The sequence below is a fragment of the Dasypus novemcinctus genome, unplaced genomic scaffold (genome assembly GCF_030445035.2).
Source record: "Dasypus novemcinctus isolate mDasNov1 unplaced genomic scaffold, mDasNov1.1.hap2 scaffold_174, whole genome shotgun sequence".
NCBI lineage: Eukaryota > Metazoa > Chordata > Mammalia > Cingulata > Dasypodidae > Dasypus > Dasypus novemcinctus.
This window is the reverse complement of record NW_026688162.1, coordinates 229,239-247,470: the sequence shown is the minus strand read 5'-3', so window position 1 is coordinate 247,470 and position 18,232 is coordinate 229,239. Positions and strand designations below refer to the sequence as shown.

The 18,232-nt window shown below is 67.6% G+C and overlaps 1 protein-coding gene and 1 non-coding gene across 2 annotated transcripts; one reads left to right on the top strand and one right to left on the bottom strand.

Annotated features, from left to right (window-relative positions):
* Window positions 1–497: 497 nt before the first annotated feature.
* SLC35E1 (solute carrier family 35 member E1) lies at window positions 498–17,304 on the bottom strand. The gene is made up of 6 exons (XM_058292643.2): window positions 16,926–17,304; window positions 16,766–16,836; window positions 15,222–15,359; window positions 14,271–14,396; window positions 2,274–2,519; window positions 498–2,185 (listed from the first exon to the last, which is right to left on the bottom strand). Exons 1-6 carry the CDS (start codon window positions 17,302–17,304, stop codon window positions 1,979–1,981), a joined length of 1,167 nt encoding a protein of 388 aa, XP_058148626.1. The 3' UTR covers window positions 498–1,978.
* Window positions 2,767–2,849, top strand: TRNAG-ACC (transfer RNA glycine (anticodon ACC)). Its single transcript has one exon. It is a non-coding gene; the product is annotated as a tRNA-Gly (tRNA).
* Window positions 17,305–18,232: the final 928 nt, after the last annotated feature.

The window sequence follows — 18,232 nt, the reverse complement described above, 5'->3', positions numbered from 1 at the left end:
CGTAAGGGAAGCCGCGGGGGCGCGTCCTGACTCGGGGCTCAAAGCGCCGGCCTCGCCGTCGCGACACACGCACGAGGGGACATCACGCCGGGGGCCCCTGCCCAGGCCGGGGGGGCCCCCAGAACTCCCGAGGGACCCCTGCTGACAAACGGGCACCGACTGGCGGCCCCGGGGCGCGCTGTTTTCGGTGGCCGCCAGCAGAGCCCCCGCAGCCCCTCGCCCAGGGCCAGCCCCCGCGTGGAGCCCCGCAGGCGCCGCCGGTTTGGGGGGACACCAGCAACCAGCCGCGGGGTCCCGGGTCCTCGCGGGGCGCCCGGCGGCCACGTTCGGGGCCGCCGCCTGCCGCCTCGGCTCCCGCGTCCAGGTCGCGTCCGCTGCCGCGGGCTCTGCCCTCCCTCGGGACACACGAGTGGCAACGAGGTGCTCAAAGCGCGCGCCCACCGAGAGGAGAGCCCGCCCGGGCGCCCCGGGGCGTCGGCCGCGTACCTGAGCCGGCGTACGGAATTAAATAGCTCGTTTATTAATTTACAAATCATCGCGAAGCCGCCCGCCCCGCGCCCGCAGCGCCCCGCGGGGAAGGGGGCGGCTCAGACACGCGCTTCCCCGCGTCGGGGCGGGCCGCGCCTGGGAGCCGGGCCCGCGGGTGGCGGAGACCCGCTCCCCTGGTCTCGGCGGCGCCTCCTCCTCGGTCGCGACGCGCCGGCAAGAGGGTCCGAGCCGCAGGCCCCGCCGTCGGGCGACACCGGGCGGGCGATTCCCGCGGCGACGTCGCCAGGAAGGCGCTGCCCGCTCGGCGCGGGCGCTCGGAGCACGGAGGGCGGGCGGCCCGGGGCGAGCTGCGGGGTCCACCCTGGTCCCCCACGTGCAGCCTTTTAAACGCGCGGTCCCAGCGCTTGGAGAGCGCGGCCACGCGGGGCGGCGTCCCCTCCTGTGCGACGGGGGGGGGGGGGGGCTGCGGTGGCCGGGAGAGAGCAAGTCGCCGCCACGCCCGCCGCGCCCCGCCGAGGACGAGCGTCCAGGGGGCCGGGGACGCCGGCGGCCCCTCGGGGAAGGCACGGTCACCTCGGGGCCAAGGGGGCCACGCCGAGCCCAGCGCACGGGAGCTGCCACGTGCGTCGCGCGGCTCTCCTGGCCACGGGGCTCTGCCCAAACCAAGTCCACGCGGGCCAAAGGACCAGGTGAGGGGCGCCCACAGGTGCCCGGAGCCGGCCCTTCCCGGTGTGGGGGGCCCACGGGCGCTGCCATCGCCCTTCCCGGCGCGGGGGGCCCACGGGAGCTGCCGCCAGCCCTTCCCTGGGTGGGGGGCCCCCGGGCGCCCGGGCTGCCCCTTCCTCCCGCAGCTGGGATGCGACCCCAGCCCCACGGCCAGCAGCCCTCAGCCACCCGTGACCCGGACGCCACGGCCCTGCGCGACACGCCGACGGGGCGGCCGTCTTCCGGCTTCCATTCTCGACAGCCGTGGTCACTGGCGAGGAGCCCGGAACGTTCCACGGCTTCTTACTGGACACCCCAGGGGCCCGGGCGCCTCCAGGAGGGCTCACCTGGCCGCGAGACGCGCCGGAGCACGAGGGTCTTCGGTCCACAGACGAGTCCCGGGGGGCCCCCCGACAGGGGCTGAGAAATCAAAACAGCCGACTACAAAACAGTCCCCCGAAAAGCGCAGGCGCCTCGGAAGGCCAGCGCGGCCCCCGAGACCGCCCGGCGGGAGCGGGGGCTGACTGGGGGCAGGCGGGCACGGGGACGCTCCTCCTGCCCCCCCCCCCCCGGCCACGTCCCCTTCTTCCTGCGACCCCCGACCTCCCGTCGGCGGCCCGGGGGGGGCGCTGGGCTCCTCTGTGGCAGCCCCGGCCCGCGGCGTCCGAGCGGAGGAGGTGGCGCGCCGGGTCGTCCCTCGCGCAGAGGGGTTCCCTGCAGAGGACAAGGGGAGCCCCGAGGCGCGGTGCCGGGGGGCCGGGACACCCGCGCCGGGCCGCGGCCCCTACACGTCGAAGCGGCTGAGGGCGTAGGGGCCGGGGTAGGCCTGGCGGCCGTGCGGGAAGAGGCCGGCGAGGCGGGCGCCGTGCGGGGGCAGCAGCAGGCCGTTGTGCGGCTTGTCGGGCGCGGCGAGGCGCTCCTGGGCGCCCGGGTCGCCCGCCGCCACGGGCAGCAGCGGCTTCCGGGCCCGGCGGCCGGCGTCGTGCTTGGTCTGCGGGGGAGACGGGGGGGCGGTCGGCGGGCGCGGGCGTGCGGGGTGCCCGGGGTGCCCGGGGAGCCCGCCGCGCCCGCGCGCCCACCTTGTTGTAGAGCAGCACGCCCAGCACGGCCGTGAGCATGCCCAGCACGTTGGCGCCGGTGACGGGGTTGCGCAGCGTCAGCAGCGACACGGCGATGACCAGGATGCGCTTCGTGGCGTTGGCGACCGAGTAGCTGAGCGGGCTGACGAGGCTCAGGATGCTGAAGGCGACGACGTTCTGCGCCAGGTTGCAGAAGCCGCTCACGGCCAGCAGCAGCAGCGTCCAGGGCCACGGCGCGGCGGAGGGCTGCGGGCGGCGCGGGGCGCTCAGGCCGGGCCGGGGGGCGCGTCGCCGCCCCGAGTCGCCCGTCGTCCTGGCCGGCGCGGGGGGCGGCCCTGAGCGGGCAGGGGCCCGGCTTGTGTGGAGACGCCACGGGGGAGGCGGACCCCCGCGGGGAGGGCCGTGACGGAGGGTGCTGCGACGTGCGAGTCGCCACTGGCCCGCGGGAAACCCCTCGACAGGGACCGGGACCTCAAAACCGCCCCTAAGGGAAGCGGACGTGGCCCAGTGGTGAGGGCGTCCGTCTACCACACGGGAGGTCCAGGGTTCAAACCCCGGCCTCCTGGCCCGTGTGCAGCTGGCCCACATGCAGTGCTGATGAGCGCAAGGAGTGCCCTGCCCCGCAGGGGTGTCCCCCGCGTAAGGGAGCCCCATGCGCAAGGAGTGCGCCCCGTAAGGAGAACCGCCCAGCGCGAAAGAAAGCACAGCCTGCCCAGGAATGGCGCCGCCCACACGGAGAGCTGACACGACAAGATGACGCAACAAGGAGAAACACAGATTCCCGTGCTGCTGACAACAACAGAAGCGGACAAAGAAGACGCAGCAAATAGACACAGAGAACAGACAATGGGGGCGGGGAGGGAGAGAAATAAATAAAATAAATCTTTAAAACAAAAAAAAAAACAACCAAACACCACTCCTGAGAGCCGACTGAGGGTGGCCCGGGCAGGCAGGCGAGGACCGGGCGGTGGGGACACCCGCGGCGCTGCCCCCGTGCCTCCCTCTGCCCCATGGCCCCTCAGGACCAGCCCTGCGGTGGAAGGATCTAGAAGCTGCTCCGGGCAGGCCGGACGGGCTGACCTTGTCCGGGCCCCACACGGGGGCACAGGGCTGGGCAGCCTGGGCACCTCGGGGCGCCTGCTCGGCCCGCAGGCTGCTGTGCAAGGGACAGCGTGGCTGCCCGGCTCCGCCCGCACCGCCCGCGGCGACAGAGCAAGGCGCCGGCCGCTCGGAGGGGAGGACGAGCCCAGGTGGCGCCAAGGCTCCCCGGCCGCGACCTCGGCCCCGAGCCCCCCGCCCGCCGCGCCCCTGCGGCCCCCGCCTCCGCCCTTCCCTGTTTACTTAAGACGGGGCGTGGCGCAGGTTGACAAAGCGGTTATAAACTCCAAAAAGAGGTGCTGGGTTGTGTTTGTCGTCCGGTCTGTACCTGGGCGTGAGTGAGTTACGATCGGGACTTTGATTGGGCCACGTCATTAGGGCATGAGTCCCCGCCCCTTGTGGGTGGGGACTCCCAGATAAAAGGAAAGGACAGAGTGGGGGATTTCTGATGTTGGAGTTTTGAAGTTGGAGTTTGATGCTGAAGCCTTAAGCTGGAGCCCCAGGAAGTCAGCTCCCAGAGGAGAGAGAAGCCAGACCCTGGAAGGAGGGACCCTGAGCCCAGAGAGAAGCCGGACTCTGGAAGGAGGGACCCTGAGCCCAGAGAGAAGCCAGACCCTGGAAGGGAGGGACCCTGAGCTCAGGGAGAAGCCGGACCCTGGAAGGGAGGGACCCTGAGCCCAGGGAGAATCCAGACCCTGGAAGGAGGGACCCTGAGCCCTGAGAGAAGCCGGACCCTGGAAGGAGGGACCCTGAGCCCAGAGAGAAGCCAGACCCTGGAAGGAGGGACCCTGAGCCCAGAGAGAAGCCAGACCCTGGAAGGAGGGACCCTGAACCCAGAGAGAAGCCAGACCCTGGAAGGAGGGACCCTGAGCCCAGAGAGAAGCCAGACCCTGGAAGGAGGGACTCTGAGCCCAGAGAGAAGCCAGACCCTGGAAGGGAGGGACCCTGAGCCCAGAGAGAAGCCGGACCCTGGAAGGGAGGGACCCAGGAAGCCTGAACCCGCGGAGCTGTCGGCAGCCGTCTTGCTCCAACACATGGAAATAGCATTTGGTGAGGGAAGTCACTTACGCTTATGGCTTGGTGTCTGTAAGCTCCTACCCCAAATAAATGCCCTTTATAGCAGCCAGCAGGCTTCTGGTATTTTGCATCAGCGCTCCTATGGCTGACTAATACAGGAGGTATTTTCTTTATTAATTACCCCAGCTGTATTTCTTCAGATACAGGAGTTTTGAACTCAAAATACTTAGAAGAGGGAAGCAGGTTTGGCCCAGTGGTTAGGGCGTCCGTCTACCACATGGGAGGTCCACGGTTCAAGCCCCGGGCCTCCTTGACCCGTGTGGAGCTGGCCCATGCACAGTGCTGATGCGCGCAAGGAGCGCCGTGCCACGCAGGGGTGTCCCCGCGTAGGGGAGCCCCACGTGCAAGGAGTGCACCCCATAAGGAGAGCCGCCCAGTGTGAAAGAAAGCGCAGCCTGCCCAGGAGTGGCGCCGCACACATGGAGAGCTGACCCAGCAAGATGACGCAACAAAGAGAAACAGAGATTCCGGGTGCCGCTGACAAGGATAGAAGCGGTCACAGAAGAACACACAGGGAATGGAGACAGAGAGCAGACAACTGGGGGCGGGTGGAGAGGAGAGGGGAGAGAAATAAATAAATAAATCTTTAAAAAAAAACAACAAAAACGCTTAGGAGAAAACAAGTCTGGCCCGCGCCGCGCTGCAACTCAACACCAGTGACGTGTCAGGAAGCAGAGCGGCTGGGAGACGAGGGCAGAGAGGAGAGGGACGGAAGATACTGGAAAGGAAGTGGACCCAGTGGGATTCTCCTCCTAATTCTCGGGAACTAGAAGTCTTGCGGGCACGGCTGGGCTCTGCGGGTTATTTCCCAAGCGTGTCCACAGTGGAGTGCCGAGACCCCGAGGGGCACACTGTAGAGCACCGCGCCTCCCCGAGGCGGGCGCCGATGGCTGCTGCGCTCTCCCCACAGGGCGGCCTCTGCAGACCTCAGGAAACCCAGGAGGACGGGAACCCGGTGATGCCACCGACCCGGCCCTCCCCAGGGGGCACAGTTCTGGGTCTTTTTTTTTAGGAATTGGGACCGGGGATTGAACCCGGGACCTCGTCCGTGGGAGGCTGGCGCTCAACCCCGGAGCCGCGTTGGCTCCCGCTCTGTCCGTGTCGATGCACGCTGTGGCAGTTGGAGATTATTTTACGAATCCCAAAAAGGGAAAGGCTGTTTGAAAGGCCTGCTGACTGCGTTAGCTTCAGCCGGGGTCTCTGGCTTCCCGCTAAGACCAAGCGGGGGCTTTTGCCGTCAGTGGGCGTGACTCGGGCGCTCCCCGTGCCCTGGCGGGGGCTGGAGACACTGACACACATGGAGCGGAGAGTGCTGTCACTTTGCTCCTGCTGTGGTGACAGAAAGGCGGCGGCTCAAGCAGCCAATGCCCCGATACCTGGCAGCAGACCTGGGAAGGCGTCTGCGCAGCCGAGCAGCGGAGCAGGCCGGGAAAGACGCGCGCCCTGGGCCGAGGCGGGTGAGGGAGCCTGGGCGAGGAGCCGTGCCCGCCTGAGAGAGGAGGCTGCGCCAGGAGCCCTGAGCCCTGGAGAGGAGCCGTGCCCGCTGCAGCTGAGAGAGGAGGCTGCGCCAGGAGCCCTGAGCCCTGGAGAGGAGCCGTGCCCGCCTGAGAGAGGAGGCTGCGCCAGGAGCCTTGAGCCCTGGAGAGGAGCCGTGCCCGCTGCAGCTGAGAGAGGAGGCTGCGCCAGGAGCCCTGAGCCCTGGAGAGGAGCTGTGCCCGCCTGAGAGAGGAGGCTGCGCCAGGAGCCTTGAGCCCTGGAGAGGAGCCGTGCCCGCTGCAGCTGAGAGAGGAGGCTGCGCCAGGAGCCCTGAGCCCTGGAGAGGAGCCGTGCCCGCTGCAGCTGAGAGAGGAGGCTGCGCCAGGAGCCCTGAGCACTGGAGAGGAGCCGTGCCTGTCTGAGGAGGCTGCGCCAGGAGCCCTGAGCCCTGGAGAGGAGCCGTGCCCGCTGCAGCTGAGAGAGGAGGCTGCGCCAGGAGCCCTGAGCCCTGGAGAGGAGCCGTGCCCGCTGCAGCTGAGAGGGGAGGCTGCGCCAGGAGCCCTGAGCACTGGAGAGGAGCCGTGCCCGCTGCAGCTGAGAGAGGAGGCTGCGCCAGGAGCCCTGAGCCCTGGAGAGGAGGCTGCGCCAGGAGCCCTGAGCCCTGGAGAGGAGCTGTGCCCGCCTGAGAGAGGAGGCTGCGCCAGGAGCCCTGAGCCCTGGAGAGGAGCCGTGCCCTCTGCAGCTGAGAGAGGAGGCTGCGCCAGGAGCCCTGAGCCCTGGAGAGGAGCCGTGCCCGCTGCAGCTGAGAGAGGAGGCTGCACCAGGAGCCCTGAGCCCTGGAGAGGAGCCGTGCCCGCTGCAGCTGAGAGAGGAAGCTGCGCCAGGAGACTTGAGCCCTGGAGAGGAGCCGTGCCTGTCTGAGGAGGCTGCGCCAGGAGCCCTGAGCCCTGGAGAGGAGCCGTGCCCGCCTGAGAGAGGAGGCTGCGCCAGGAGCCCTGAGCCCTGGAGAGGAGCCGTGCCCGCTGCAGCTGAGAGAGGAGGCTGCGCCAGGAGCCCTGAGCCCTGGAGAGGAGCCGTGCCCGCCTGAGAGAGGAGGCTGCGCCCGGAGCCCTGAGCCCTGGAGAGGAGCCGTGCCCGCTGCAGCTGAGAGAGGAGGATGCGCCAGGAGCCCTGAGCCCTGAGCCCTGGAGAGGAGCCGTGCCCACCTGAGAGAGGAGGCTGCGCCCGGAGCCCTGAGCCCTGGAGAGGAGCCGTGCCCGCCTGAGAGAGGAGGCTGCGCCAGGAGCCCTGAGCCCTGGAGAGGAGCCGTGCCCACTGCAGCTGAGAGAGGAGGCTGTGCCAGGAGGCCTGAGCCCTGGAGAGGAGCCGTGCCCGCCTGAGAGAGGAGGCTGCGCCAGGAGGCCTGAGCCCTGGAGAGGAGCCGTGCCCGCCTGAGAGAGGAGGCTGCGCCAGGAGCCCTGAGCCCTGGAGAGGAGCCGTGCCCGCTGCAGCTGAGAGAGGAGGCTGCGCCAGGAGCCCTGAGCCCTGGAGAGGAGCCGTGCCCGCCTCAGAGAGGAGGCTGCGCCCGGAGCCCTGAGCCCTGGAGAGGAGCCGTGCCCGCCTGAGAGAGGAGGCTGCGCCAGGAGCCCTGAGCCCTGGAGAGGAGCCGTGCCCGCTGCAGCTGAGAGAGGAGGCTGCGCCAGGAGCCCTGAGCCCTGGAGAGGAGCCGTGCCCGCTGCAGCTGAGAGAGGAGGCTGCGCCAGGAGCCCTGAGCCCTGGAGAGGAGCCATGCCCGCTGCAGCTGAGAGAGGAGGCTGTGCCAGGAGCCCTGAGCCCTGGAGAGGAGCCGTGCCTGCCTGAGAGAGGAGGCTGTGCCAGGAGCCCTGAGCCCTGGAGAGGAGCCGTGCCCGCCTGAGAGAGGAGGCTGCGCCAGGAGCCCTGAGCCCTGGAGAGGAGCCGTGCCCGCTGCAGCTGAGAGAGGAGGCTGCGCCAGGAGCCCTGAGCCCTGGAGAGGAGCCGTGCCCGCCTGAGAGAGGAGGCTGCGCCAGGAGCCCTGAGCCCTGGAGAGGAGCCGTGCCCGCTGCAGCTGAGAGAGGAGGCTGTGCCAGGAGCCCTGAGCCCTGGAGAGGAGCCGTGCCCGCCTCAGAGAGGAGGCTGCGCCCGGAGCCGTGGGGAGGGGAAGCCCTGGAGGCGCCCAGGAGAGGTCGGCCGCCATCCTGTGGCCCCGCGTGGCCCGCGGCTCAGGTGGGAGCAGCCCGGGGCTGGACTCGGCCTGGGAACTGTGGGCTTCTACCCCAAATCGAGACCCCGTGTGAGAGCCGGCCGGGCCGGGACTCTGCACTGGCACCCCTTTGGCCGACTAACGTAGCAGGCTTGTTTCCACTGAAAAGATTTTCAAATTCCCCAAAGAACTGATGAACGCACCACAATGTGATTACACCAAGTACCTTTGATTTCAAACTTTGGATGGATTTATGCTTTCTTAATATTTATCAATAAAATGTGGGAAACGGACTTGGCCCAGTGGTTAGGGCGTCCGTCTACCACATGGGAGGTCCGTGGTTCAAACCCCGGGCCTCCTTGACCTGTGTGGAGCTGGCCCATGCGCAGTGCTGATGCGCGCAAGGGGTGCCGTGCCACACAGGGGTGTCCCCCACGTAGGGGAGCCCCACGCACAAGGAGTGCGCCCCGTAAGGAGAGCCGCCCAGTGCGAAAGAAAGTGCAGCCTGCCCAGGAATGGCGCCGCACACACTTCCCGTGCCACTGACGACAACAGAAGCGGACAAAAGAAACAAGACGCAGCAAATAGACACGAAGAACAGACAACCAGGGGAGGGAGGGAATTAAATAAATAGATAAATCTTTAAAAAATAAATAAATAAATAAAATAAAATGGATGTTAAAAAAAATTCCCCAGTTCGTTATATAATATAAAATGTGTCATTTGCAACGTCGCTCTGCAGATGTCTTGCTACTGTAGTTATTTTCATGTGTTAACTGAGTAACTTGTAACGTTGGTATAAAAAAAATTTTTTTTTAATGAAAAAAAAAAAAAAAACCAACGTTTCCTTAGTCTGTGCTTTTCAGGGTTTCTGATGAGCAACCTGCAGCCATCCCAGCTGGTGTCGCCTTAAGCTGCTTTCCAGAGGTTTTTTCACTCTTCACTTTGCCTCAGTGTGATTATGATGTGTCTGGATGTGGGTTTCCTTGGGTCTAACTTGTTTGGAGCTTGCTGGGATTCTTCGAGCCTTTTCCAGAAACTGGGAAGATTTTAGGCGTTCTTTCCTAAGCATTTCCTTTCTAGAGCCACGTTCTCTCTCTTCTCCTTTGGGGACTTGGATGACAACTGTCGACCATTTCCACATTACCCCTGGGACTCTGTTTACTGTTACCTTTTTTCTCCCCGTTGTCGGAACCTGATAATTTTTTTTAAAGATTTATTTACCCTCCCCCTCGTTGTTTGCGCTCGCCGTCTGCTCTGTGAATCTACGCGCTGTGTGCTCTCCGGGGCTGCTTGTCTTCTCTTTAGGAGGCACCAGGAACCGATCCTGGGACCCCCCACGTGGGAGAGAGGCCTCGGCTCCCTGCTTGGTTGCATCTCTCCTTGTCTCCTCTTTCTTTGCGCCAGCTCGCCGCGCAGGCCAGCTCGCCCTCACCGGGAGGTCCCAGGACTCGAACCCTGGACCTCCCCTATGGTAGGCGGGCGCCCAATCGCGTGACCCAGGGCCTCTGGCCCCGGATCATTTCCGTCGACCCACGTTCCCGCGACCGACTCTGCAGTCTGCCGCCCGCGTCCCGCTGTTGAGCCGAGCCCGGGAGCTCCTCTTCTGGTTGGTGCATTTCTGCAGTCCTCGATTGCCGGGTGGTTTTTCTTCGCGGTTTCGGGAGCGCTGGCCCTTGCTTCCTGGCGCGTGGTTCTGACAGCCGCTTTTGGGTCTGCGTCTGGTCGTTTCGACGTCCGTGTCGGTGCTGGCCTCTTCGCACAGGACCTTAACTTCTCTGGCCTTCCCAGAGGCCAACGCGTTTGGGACCGTGTCCTGGATTCGTGGAATACCAGGAGGCGGCATCCCACGCACGTTACCGACGTGTCGCTGGGCTCGGGTCTCGCGGAAACGCTGACTTTTTGGTGGAGCGGGACGTCGGCCCGGCCGGGTCCAGGCTGCGAGCTGCGGGTGGGGGCGATCGCAGAGCCTGGGGGGGCAGCGCCCGGCGGTTGCCTTGGGCCCGGGCGGCGGCGGATCGAGGCGCTCCCTGGACTTCGGCGGCTGCGGGTCGCAGCCTGTGCATCTCGGGGGAGCCCGGAGCCTCAGTGACAGCCCCCCAGGGTCGCGCCCCGAGCTCCCCTCTCTCTCTTGCTTCCCTTTCAAGTCCTCGGCCCGAAAGCTCGGGCGCGACTGCGCGCCCCCGGGCGGGGCGAGGCCCTGCGGGGACCCCGAGAGGGGACGGCAGCCGTGGGGGGCGGACCCCGGCCTCTTGGGCCCCCAGAGGACGGTTCCCCCTTCCCCAGGGTCACGGGTGCCTGGGGCACCGGCCAGCACCCCCTCCCCGGGCCCGCCTGGCAGGAGAACGGAGAGAAGAGAGAGCGAGAAGGTCGGGGCTCCCTCTCCTCCCTGGGGGGGCAGGGGCCCCCTCCCCGAGGGGGTTTCTCTGTGTTCGCACCTAACGCTCGCCTGCGCGTTTCAGGCTGGCTCGAGGCCGGGCTGGAGATTCGGGGGGCAAATGTGGGAAGCCCCTCGCTCTCTGCTTGGGTCCTGACCTTCCTCCCCCCAGTCTCCCGCCACCGGGGACCCTCCAGCCGCGCCCCCGCCGGCTGCCTCTCGTGTCCTGCTCCGGCTTTTTTAATTTCTAAAACTTTCTTTCTTTATCCCTCTCCTGCATCATTGATTTGCGCTCGCTGTTTGCTGTGTCTGCCCGTCTTCTCTTTAGGAGGCACCGGGAACCGAATCCAGGACCTCCCATGTCAGAGGGAGGCACCCAATCGCTCGAGCCGCCTCCACTCCCTGCTTTGTTGTGTCTCTCATTGTCTGTCCTCTGTGTCTCGTTGTGTCAGCTCGCTGCGCCTGCCTGTCACATCAGCTCGTTCTCTTGCTCGTCTTCTCCAGGAGGCACTGGGAACTGAACCTGGGACCTCCCGTGTGGTAGGCGGGAGCTCAATCGCTTGAGCCACATCCACTTCCTTCTGCTCTGTTTCTTTCTTTAAGATTTATTTTAATTATTTCTTCCCCCCTATTCCCCCCGTTGTCTGCTCTGTGTCCGCTCGCTGTGTGTTCTTCTGTATCCGCTTGTCTTCTCATTAGGCAGCTCCAGGAACCAATCCTGGGGCCTTCTGGAGTGGCAGAGAGGCGATTACCCTCCTGCGCCATGCCAGCTCCCGGTTCTTCTACGTCTCTTATTGTCTCTCCTCTGTTGTCTCTCGTCGTGTCATCTTGCTGCGCCAGCTCTCCATGTGGGCTAGCACACCTGTGTGGGCCAGCGTTCCAGTGTGGGCCAGCTCGCCCTCACCAGGAGGCCCTGGGCATCGAACCCCGGACCTCCTCTATGGTAGGCGGGAGCCCAACTGCTCACACCACGTCTGCTTCCCTCTGCCCTGGTTTTAAAATGGCTGCCTGCTCCAGAGTCTGTCGCTCCCTAGCTGGCTTTGGCCAGCCCCGAGCAGCCCCTCGCTCTGGCACAGCGGTGGGCGGCACCCCGGGGTGGGTGTGCACAGGCGTGGGGAGGGGTCCCGGGCAGAACCCTGGGGGAAGAGGAAGAGCCCAGGTACGTGGGGAGCCCCGTCCGGGCTGCAGCGTTCCCTGAGCACTGTGTACCCCAGAGCTGCCCTGAAACACACGTGGGTCCCATCGCGTACAGGGGCGGAGCCTCGGCGGGACAGGAGGGCACTAGGAAGCGTTACACGGAACGGGTCGCTAGAGAAAAAACAGGAAACGCCCCAAACGTGAGACCAAGCCGAGGAAACAGACCCGCCGTGGCAGTCTGATGTCATTCATGAATTAGGAGAGAGACACGCTGGCGAGGTTTGTGAACTGGTCTCTTGCCCTGGGCGTGCTCCGCTCCGACGGCATTAGAGCCAGCCGAGCCGCCTGATTAGATGACGTTAAGATTAGGGCTCTGATTCCAGCACGTCGTCAGAGCGTGGCGCGGCCTCGAGCCCCCGCCCCCTCGGTGGGCTGATAAAACAGACTCCCACGCGGAAGCAGATACACGGGAGCGCGCACCATCTGGGGAAAGAGCCTGACGGTGCTCGGCTGACCTTGTGGAGAAACCAGAGCAGCGGAGCCCGGAAAGCAATGCGCTCTGGGGAGAGACGAGCCTCGGGCCGGCCCACAGCTGAGACCGGAAGAAGCCGGGACCAGAGAGCCTGAGGAGGAAGAGGACGGCTGGATCCTCGCAGACGTCGCCCGCCGTCTCGCTTCAACCCATGGCCCGTGGCTTTGGGTGAGGACGTACCTCTTAGGGTAGCTTGGGTTGGATCTTTTAGGGCCGGGCAGCTGCTCTAAATCACACCCTGCATAAAAGCCAGCAGGGTTCTGGCAGTTTGCGCCAGGGCCCCCCTGGGCTGACACGTCTGTCCACAGAGGGCTGCGTGTACGAGCAAGCGCACACACCAGTGAGCCCGAGCGGCACGGGATACCCGACCGACACCAAACCTACCAGCGCGGCCGTGCAGCCGGGGAGAGGCACGAGAGAACATGACCTCAGCAGTCGTCGTTAATGGAAAGAAACCTCACGCCCGGAGGAATGGTGCAGATAAACACACACCTGCTTACGCGGGCGAGAAGAGAGGTGAGGGGTTTCCCCAAAGTCACAGGAGGGGGGCCTGTGGCGGGGGGAGCGGCAGAAGCTTTGGAAATAGAAAGGACTGGGGGGAAGAAAACCAGTTCCTGAAGGCAAACGGCGGCGCAGAGGCGCAGCTGCAGCCAAGTGGGCGACGGGCACACGGCGAACGCGGCCCCCTGCCGCCGCCTGGGAACGTTCTGATCGTCCGTTGCCACTGGAGCGTGGCCGGAGGACAGGCGGGGCCGCGCGGTGAACCCCATTAGTCTCGGGACGCCGGCCGCGGCGGGGAGGACGGGCGCCCTGCAGCCACGGCGTGGGCGTGTGCCCGCGGCAGGACAACGCGACCGCGCGGTCAGGACGGGGTTGACAGGGAAGGGCTGGGGAGAGACGCCGGGCGCGAGAGGAGAGGGACCCGATGGAAAGCCACAGCGGCGGAACCACGACGGGAACGGCGCGGCGGCAGCGCCCGCCCCCTGATACCCGTCTCCCAGGTTTTCGCCGCAGAGGCCTCGGTGTCAGGGCGGACTGCTGCCAGGCAGCAGCGCGTGTCCCTAAACGCCGTTCGCCTCTAAGAGCAACCGGGGGTCCCCAAGGGGTGGCTGAGTGCGGGTCCAGGCGGGGAAGCGCCAGGAGCTCCAGGCACCAAAGTGAGAAAATAAATAAGTAAAAAGTCAAAGAGTTAATTAAAAAAAAAAATCCACAACAAGAAGAACAAGAAAACCAAGTTGAGGGCTTTGTTGGCAGGAAGACGATGGACACAAACGACACACACAAACATAGAGTGGACGGGGCGCAGAGGGGGCTGCAGCGGTTGAGTGCCCACCTCCCACGCGGCAGTTCCCGGGTTCGGTTCCCGGTGCCTCCTAAAGACAAAAAGCAGCAGGCAAAGCAAATGAAAAAACTGACTCTGGGGAGCCCACGCGGCTCAGGGCTGGAGCGCCGGCTTCTCACACACGAGGCCCCGGTGCCTCAAAAAATAAAAACGCTTAGTAGATGAGCACGCGCACGCGTATATGCACAAGCAGAAGAGGGAAACGGGGAGCGGGCGCAGCTCAGTGGCCGAGCTCCTGCCTCACGTGGACGAGGTGCCGGGTTCAATCCCCGGCACCTCCTAGAAAAAAGCAGAGGAAAGGGGAAGCAGTCCGCTGGCAGGGAGGGCCTCACGCTGGAACCCAGCGACTGAAGGAAGGAGTGAGCCAATAACCCGCGCCGGTGGCGCCGCATTGCGAAATAACGCGCCGGCCCCGGCCGACCACGAAAGCCCTCTGCGGACAAACGCAGCTGCTCCGAGCGGAAGGGGTCGGGGGGCCGGGCGCCAGGGGCTGCTTCCCCATCGGGGAGCCCGGGCAGGGGCGCTCCCGGGACGTGCGGGCAACGCGAGGCACGCCGAGGCCGCCCGGCAGCCCGGAAAACGCGCCGCTGCCGCGCTCTCCCCGCGACCCCCGCCTCCGGGCCGGGCCCTGGGGGTGGGTCGCCCGCGGCGAGGGCCTCCAGCGGCGCAGGCCCGGGATTCCAACGCCCAGCTGGACCCGAGAGCCGCCGGCACGACGCGCTCGGGGGCCAGGGCGACGCCCGGGACAGGCTACTCACCAGGTCGCTGCTGACCAGGAAGGCCGACAGGTCGACCAGCACCCACGTGGGCACCATGAAGACGACGGCGTGGCAGCCCAGGATGTTCAGCAGCCGCAGGTGGTGGATCCGCGAGTCCCGCAGCACCTGCAGGGGAGGCCCCGTCAAGGCCGGCCGGTGCCGCGGGGGCGTGGGAAAGGGCGCCCCGCGTGCCGCCGAGGAGAGGAGGGAAAACGGGAACGCCCCACGCCGGCGGCGCGGGAGCCGGACACTCGGAGACGTCGCCGGCGTGAAAACAGATTGGCGGGGAGCGGGGGGAGCGCCTGCCTCCCATGCGCGAGGTCCCGGGTTCAATCCCTGGTACCTCAAAAACAAGGAAAAATACCAATGGGGGAAAAAACGCTCATTGGGGAGCAGGTGTGCCTTGGTGGTTGAGTGCCTGCCTCTCACGCACAAGGTGCCAGGTTTGATCCCCGGCACCTCAAAAAGAAAACAGAAATGTCAAAGGGGAAAAAAAACTCTCACTGGGGAGCGGGTGTGGGTCTGTGGTTAAGCACCTGCTTCCCACGTACAAGGACCTGGGTTTGATCCCCGGGACCGCCTAAAAAGTAAAAGCAAAATAAAGAAGAGAGAACGGTCCAGGCTTTCTGGAATACCAACAAGAAAGTCCAGAGAGGCCTAAAACCCTCACCCCTTTTGACCCAAGAGCCGGCAGCCTTTCATTAGGAACCGACCAAACACCCCACCCCGAGACGCTCGTCACAAGTTTATAAGGAAACGTGCCGACGGCCCTCACCGCGGCGCCGGCGAGAGGGCGATCGCGACCGGAGCAGAGGGCGTGAGTTTTAGGGACGCAGGAAAACGTCGACGCTAACGGGAAACGAGTGAAGTGACCTGGAAGGCTACCGCGCCAGCGTCACAGCTCTAGAAGGCGCGCGGAGAAGGACGACAGCCCCGCGGGGGCCCACCTACCTTTTTGGAGAAGATGTTTTGCAGCGAGAAGCACAGGGTGGCGGCCAGCGCGCTGACGAGCCCCCACATGTCAAAGGACAGCTCCGTGACGGTGGCCAGGAGGACGCCGCTGATGATGGGCACGAGGGACAGGTACACCTGCGGCGGGAAGGGGGGGGTCGGCATCCCAGCGCCCAGGACCCGCCCCCGGGGGCCCCGCGGGGAGCCTCAGCCGCCCCCGGGAAACGGGGACCCTGCGGCGCCGCGCCGCTCGGGGTCAGGCGATCATGCCCCGACACCGTCTCACTGTCCCCGTGTCCAGAGCCGCAGACCAGGGCTGGCCCAAGTGGAGCTGCCCCTCCGTCCCCTTCGGCTCTAGGCACTGGCTCGCAGGCCGCTCTGCTGCACAAACCCGCCTGCTCCTGTCCACGCCCTTCTCCGCCCGGTACTGTGACTGCCCGCCAAAGCCCGCGCGCGTCAACCAGAGCCCGCGCCCTCCCGGGCTGCCCTCGCCGCCCCAGCCCGGCGTTGTCACCAAGGGGCACACCGTGGACGCTGGCGGAAGGGCCACGCGGCGAGCACAGGGACAGAGGCCCACGAGGGGGGCAAACCAACCCCGGCCCCCCTTCCTGACCCCTGGCTGGCTGGGCCCTCGCCCCAACCATTGCAAACGTGGGAGATTTCAGGAGGGGGTGTGGCAGCCTCCAGGTGGGGGGAGAGCGAGGCCGGCTCTCGGCGCGCCCCTGGCTTCCGCCTCGGGGGCGTGGCTTTTCTGCCCTTCCCCTGTGATCGAGAATGACGTGTCACCTGCCTCACCTGTCACACGGGGCACCTCTCTCATCTGACACACAGGGGCAGGTCTGCAGAGTGATTTAAGCTCTTTATGGCCTCACTTCCCTGCCCAGGAGAGCACAACGTCCCAGGCCGTGGGAAAAACCGATAAACGCGACGCGATAACAAACCGCCACGCGGTCTCGGGGCAATCCCCGGCCAGCCATGTCACACACGCCTGCTGTCGCGGTGGGGCAGGCCAGCCGGGCGGGGACACGGATAAACAAACACACCAAAAGGCACAGCCAGAAACGGCCCCGTTTCTAGGAGCCGATTCGGGGCACGGCCACTCGGGGTTTACGTAAAACGCAGGGTGCTGTGCGTCCTGCGGGAAAACGGGCTCCAAGCTGGGACCCCGGGTGCCCGCGCTTCACCTCGGGCCACCGGCCGAAGGCTGTCAGCGGCCCAAGCCGGGAAACACCCGGGCCTTGGCGTCTGGAGCGTGCCCGGGGCTGTGCCGGTCATTTGTCGCCTCCGTTCCTGGGGCTCCGGGCCGACTTCCCAGTCCAGGGGGGGGGCCTGTCATCTCGATAGGAGGAAGTGACAGCCCTCCTGGCACCGCTCCAGCCTGGCACCACGCATTCCCTCCACCTGATGGGGTGTGGCCCTGTCGCCACGTTTCACCCCTGGAGGCTCCCCTCGCCCAGCGAGACGTGCAAGGGAGCACAGAGGGGCCGGAGAGGGGTGGCAACTGGGGGACCCCGGGGGCGGGCGGGGACCCCCGCGCGCCTTACCTTGGTGCTCTGCTTCTCCTTCATGATGACGCGCGACAGCAGGACCACCCAGATGGGCATCGTGGCCTTGACTGCGGGGAGAGGCGCGCGCTGAGGCCCGGCCCGCGCCCCGCGCCCCGCGCCCCGCGCCCCGCGCCCCGCGCCCCGGGCCCGCACCCACCGGTGTGCGCGTAGGACACGGGCACCTTCCAGATGCTGACGTGCGCCGACACGGACGCGAAGTACTTGCCGAAGGCGAGCGGCAGCACGTAGCGCGGGTAGAAGCGCGGCGGCAGCAGCGGGCCCGGGCCGGCGGCGGGCGGCGCGGGGGGCACGCGCCAGGCGCGCAGCAGCGGCGGCAGCCCCGCGCACAGCGCCAGGATGTGGCAGAGCGACACGGTCACGGGGAACGGGAAGCCGCTCAGGATCACCTTGTTGACCACGTTGCCGCCCGCGCTCAGCGCGTACCACAGCAGGCACAGCGCCGCCACCCGCGCGCCCTCGCGCGCCCCGCCGGGCCCCGCGCCGCCCGCGCCCGCCGCCGCCGCCGCCGCCGCCATCCTGCGCCGCGCCCCGCCCCCCGCCCCGCCGCGCGACGCCGGCGGGGGGGCGGGGCCCGGCGGGCCGAGGGGGCGGGGCCGCCGCCCATTGGCCGCCGCCGCGCGTCACCGCCCGCGCGCCGGCCCCGCCCGCGCCCCCCGGGGCCGGGCCCGCCGCCCATTGGCCGCCGCCGCTCGTCGGCCCCGCCCACGCCCCCCCCCCCGAGCCGGGCCCGCCGCCCATTGGCCGCCGCCGCGCGTCATCGCCCGAGCGCCGGCCCCGCCCACGCCCCCCGGGGCCAGGCCCGCCGCCCATTGGCCGCCGCCGCGCGTCACCGCCCGCGCGCCGGCCCCGCCCGCGCCTCCCGGGGCCAGGCCCGCCGCCCATTGGCCGCCGCCGCTCGTCGGCCCCGCCCACGCCCCCGCCCCGAGCCGGGCCCGCCGCCCATTGGCCGCCGCCGCGCGTCACCGCCCGCGCGCCGGCCCCGCCCACGCCCCCCGGGGCCAGGCCCGCCGCCCATTGGCCGCCGCCGCGCGTCACCGCCCGCGCGCCGGCCCCGCCCGCGCCCCCCGGGGGGCCGGGCCCGCCGCCCATTGGCCGCCGCCGCGCGTCATCGCCCGAGCGCCGGCCCCGCCCACGCCCCCCGGGGGCCAGGCCCGCCGCCCATTGGCCGCCGCCGCGCGTCGGCCCCGCCCACGCCCCCCCCGAGCCGGGCCCGCCGCCCATTGGCCGCCGCCGCGCGTCCTCGCCCGCGCGCCGGCCCCGCCCCCTCCTTGGGGCCGCTTCCGGCAGGGGGCGGGGCCGAGGCCGGAAGCGGAAGCGGAGGGAGCGGCCCCGGGGGGCGGCCGTGCGCGGTAGGTAGGTGGGTGGGCGGGCGGCGAGCCCCGGCGCGAGGGGAGGTCCCTGCCTGGAGGACTTCCGTCGCCCCGAGACGCTACGGGGTCCCTC

Bases quoted from the DNA above. Each gene is read 5' to 3' on its own strand.
- SLC35E1 (XM_058292643.2), bottom strand. From the start codon at position 17,304: ATGGCGGCGGCGGCGGCGGCGGCGGGCGCGGGCGGCGCGGGGCCCGGC. The intron at 16,837-16,925 runs GTGGGTGCGGGC...CTCTCCCCGCAG, and splicing joins CGTGTCCTACGCGCACACCG to TCAAGGCCACGATGCCCATC. The intron at 15,360-16,765 runs GTAAGGCGCGCG...TTCCCGCCGCAG, and splicing joins AGGAGAAGCAGAGCACCAAG to GTGTACCTGTCCCTCGTGCC.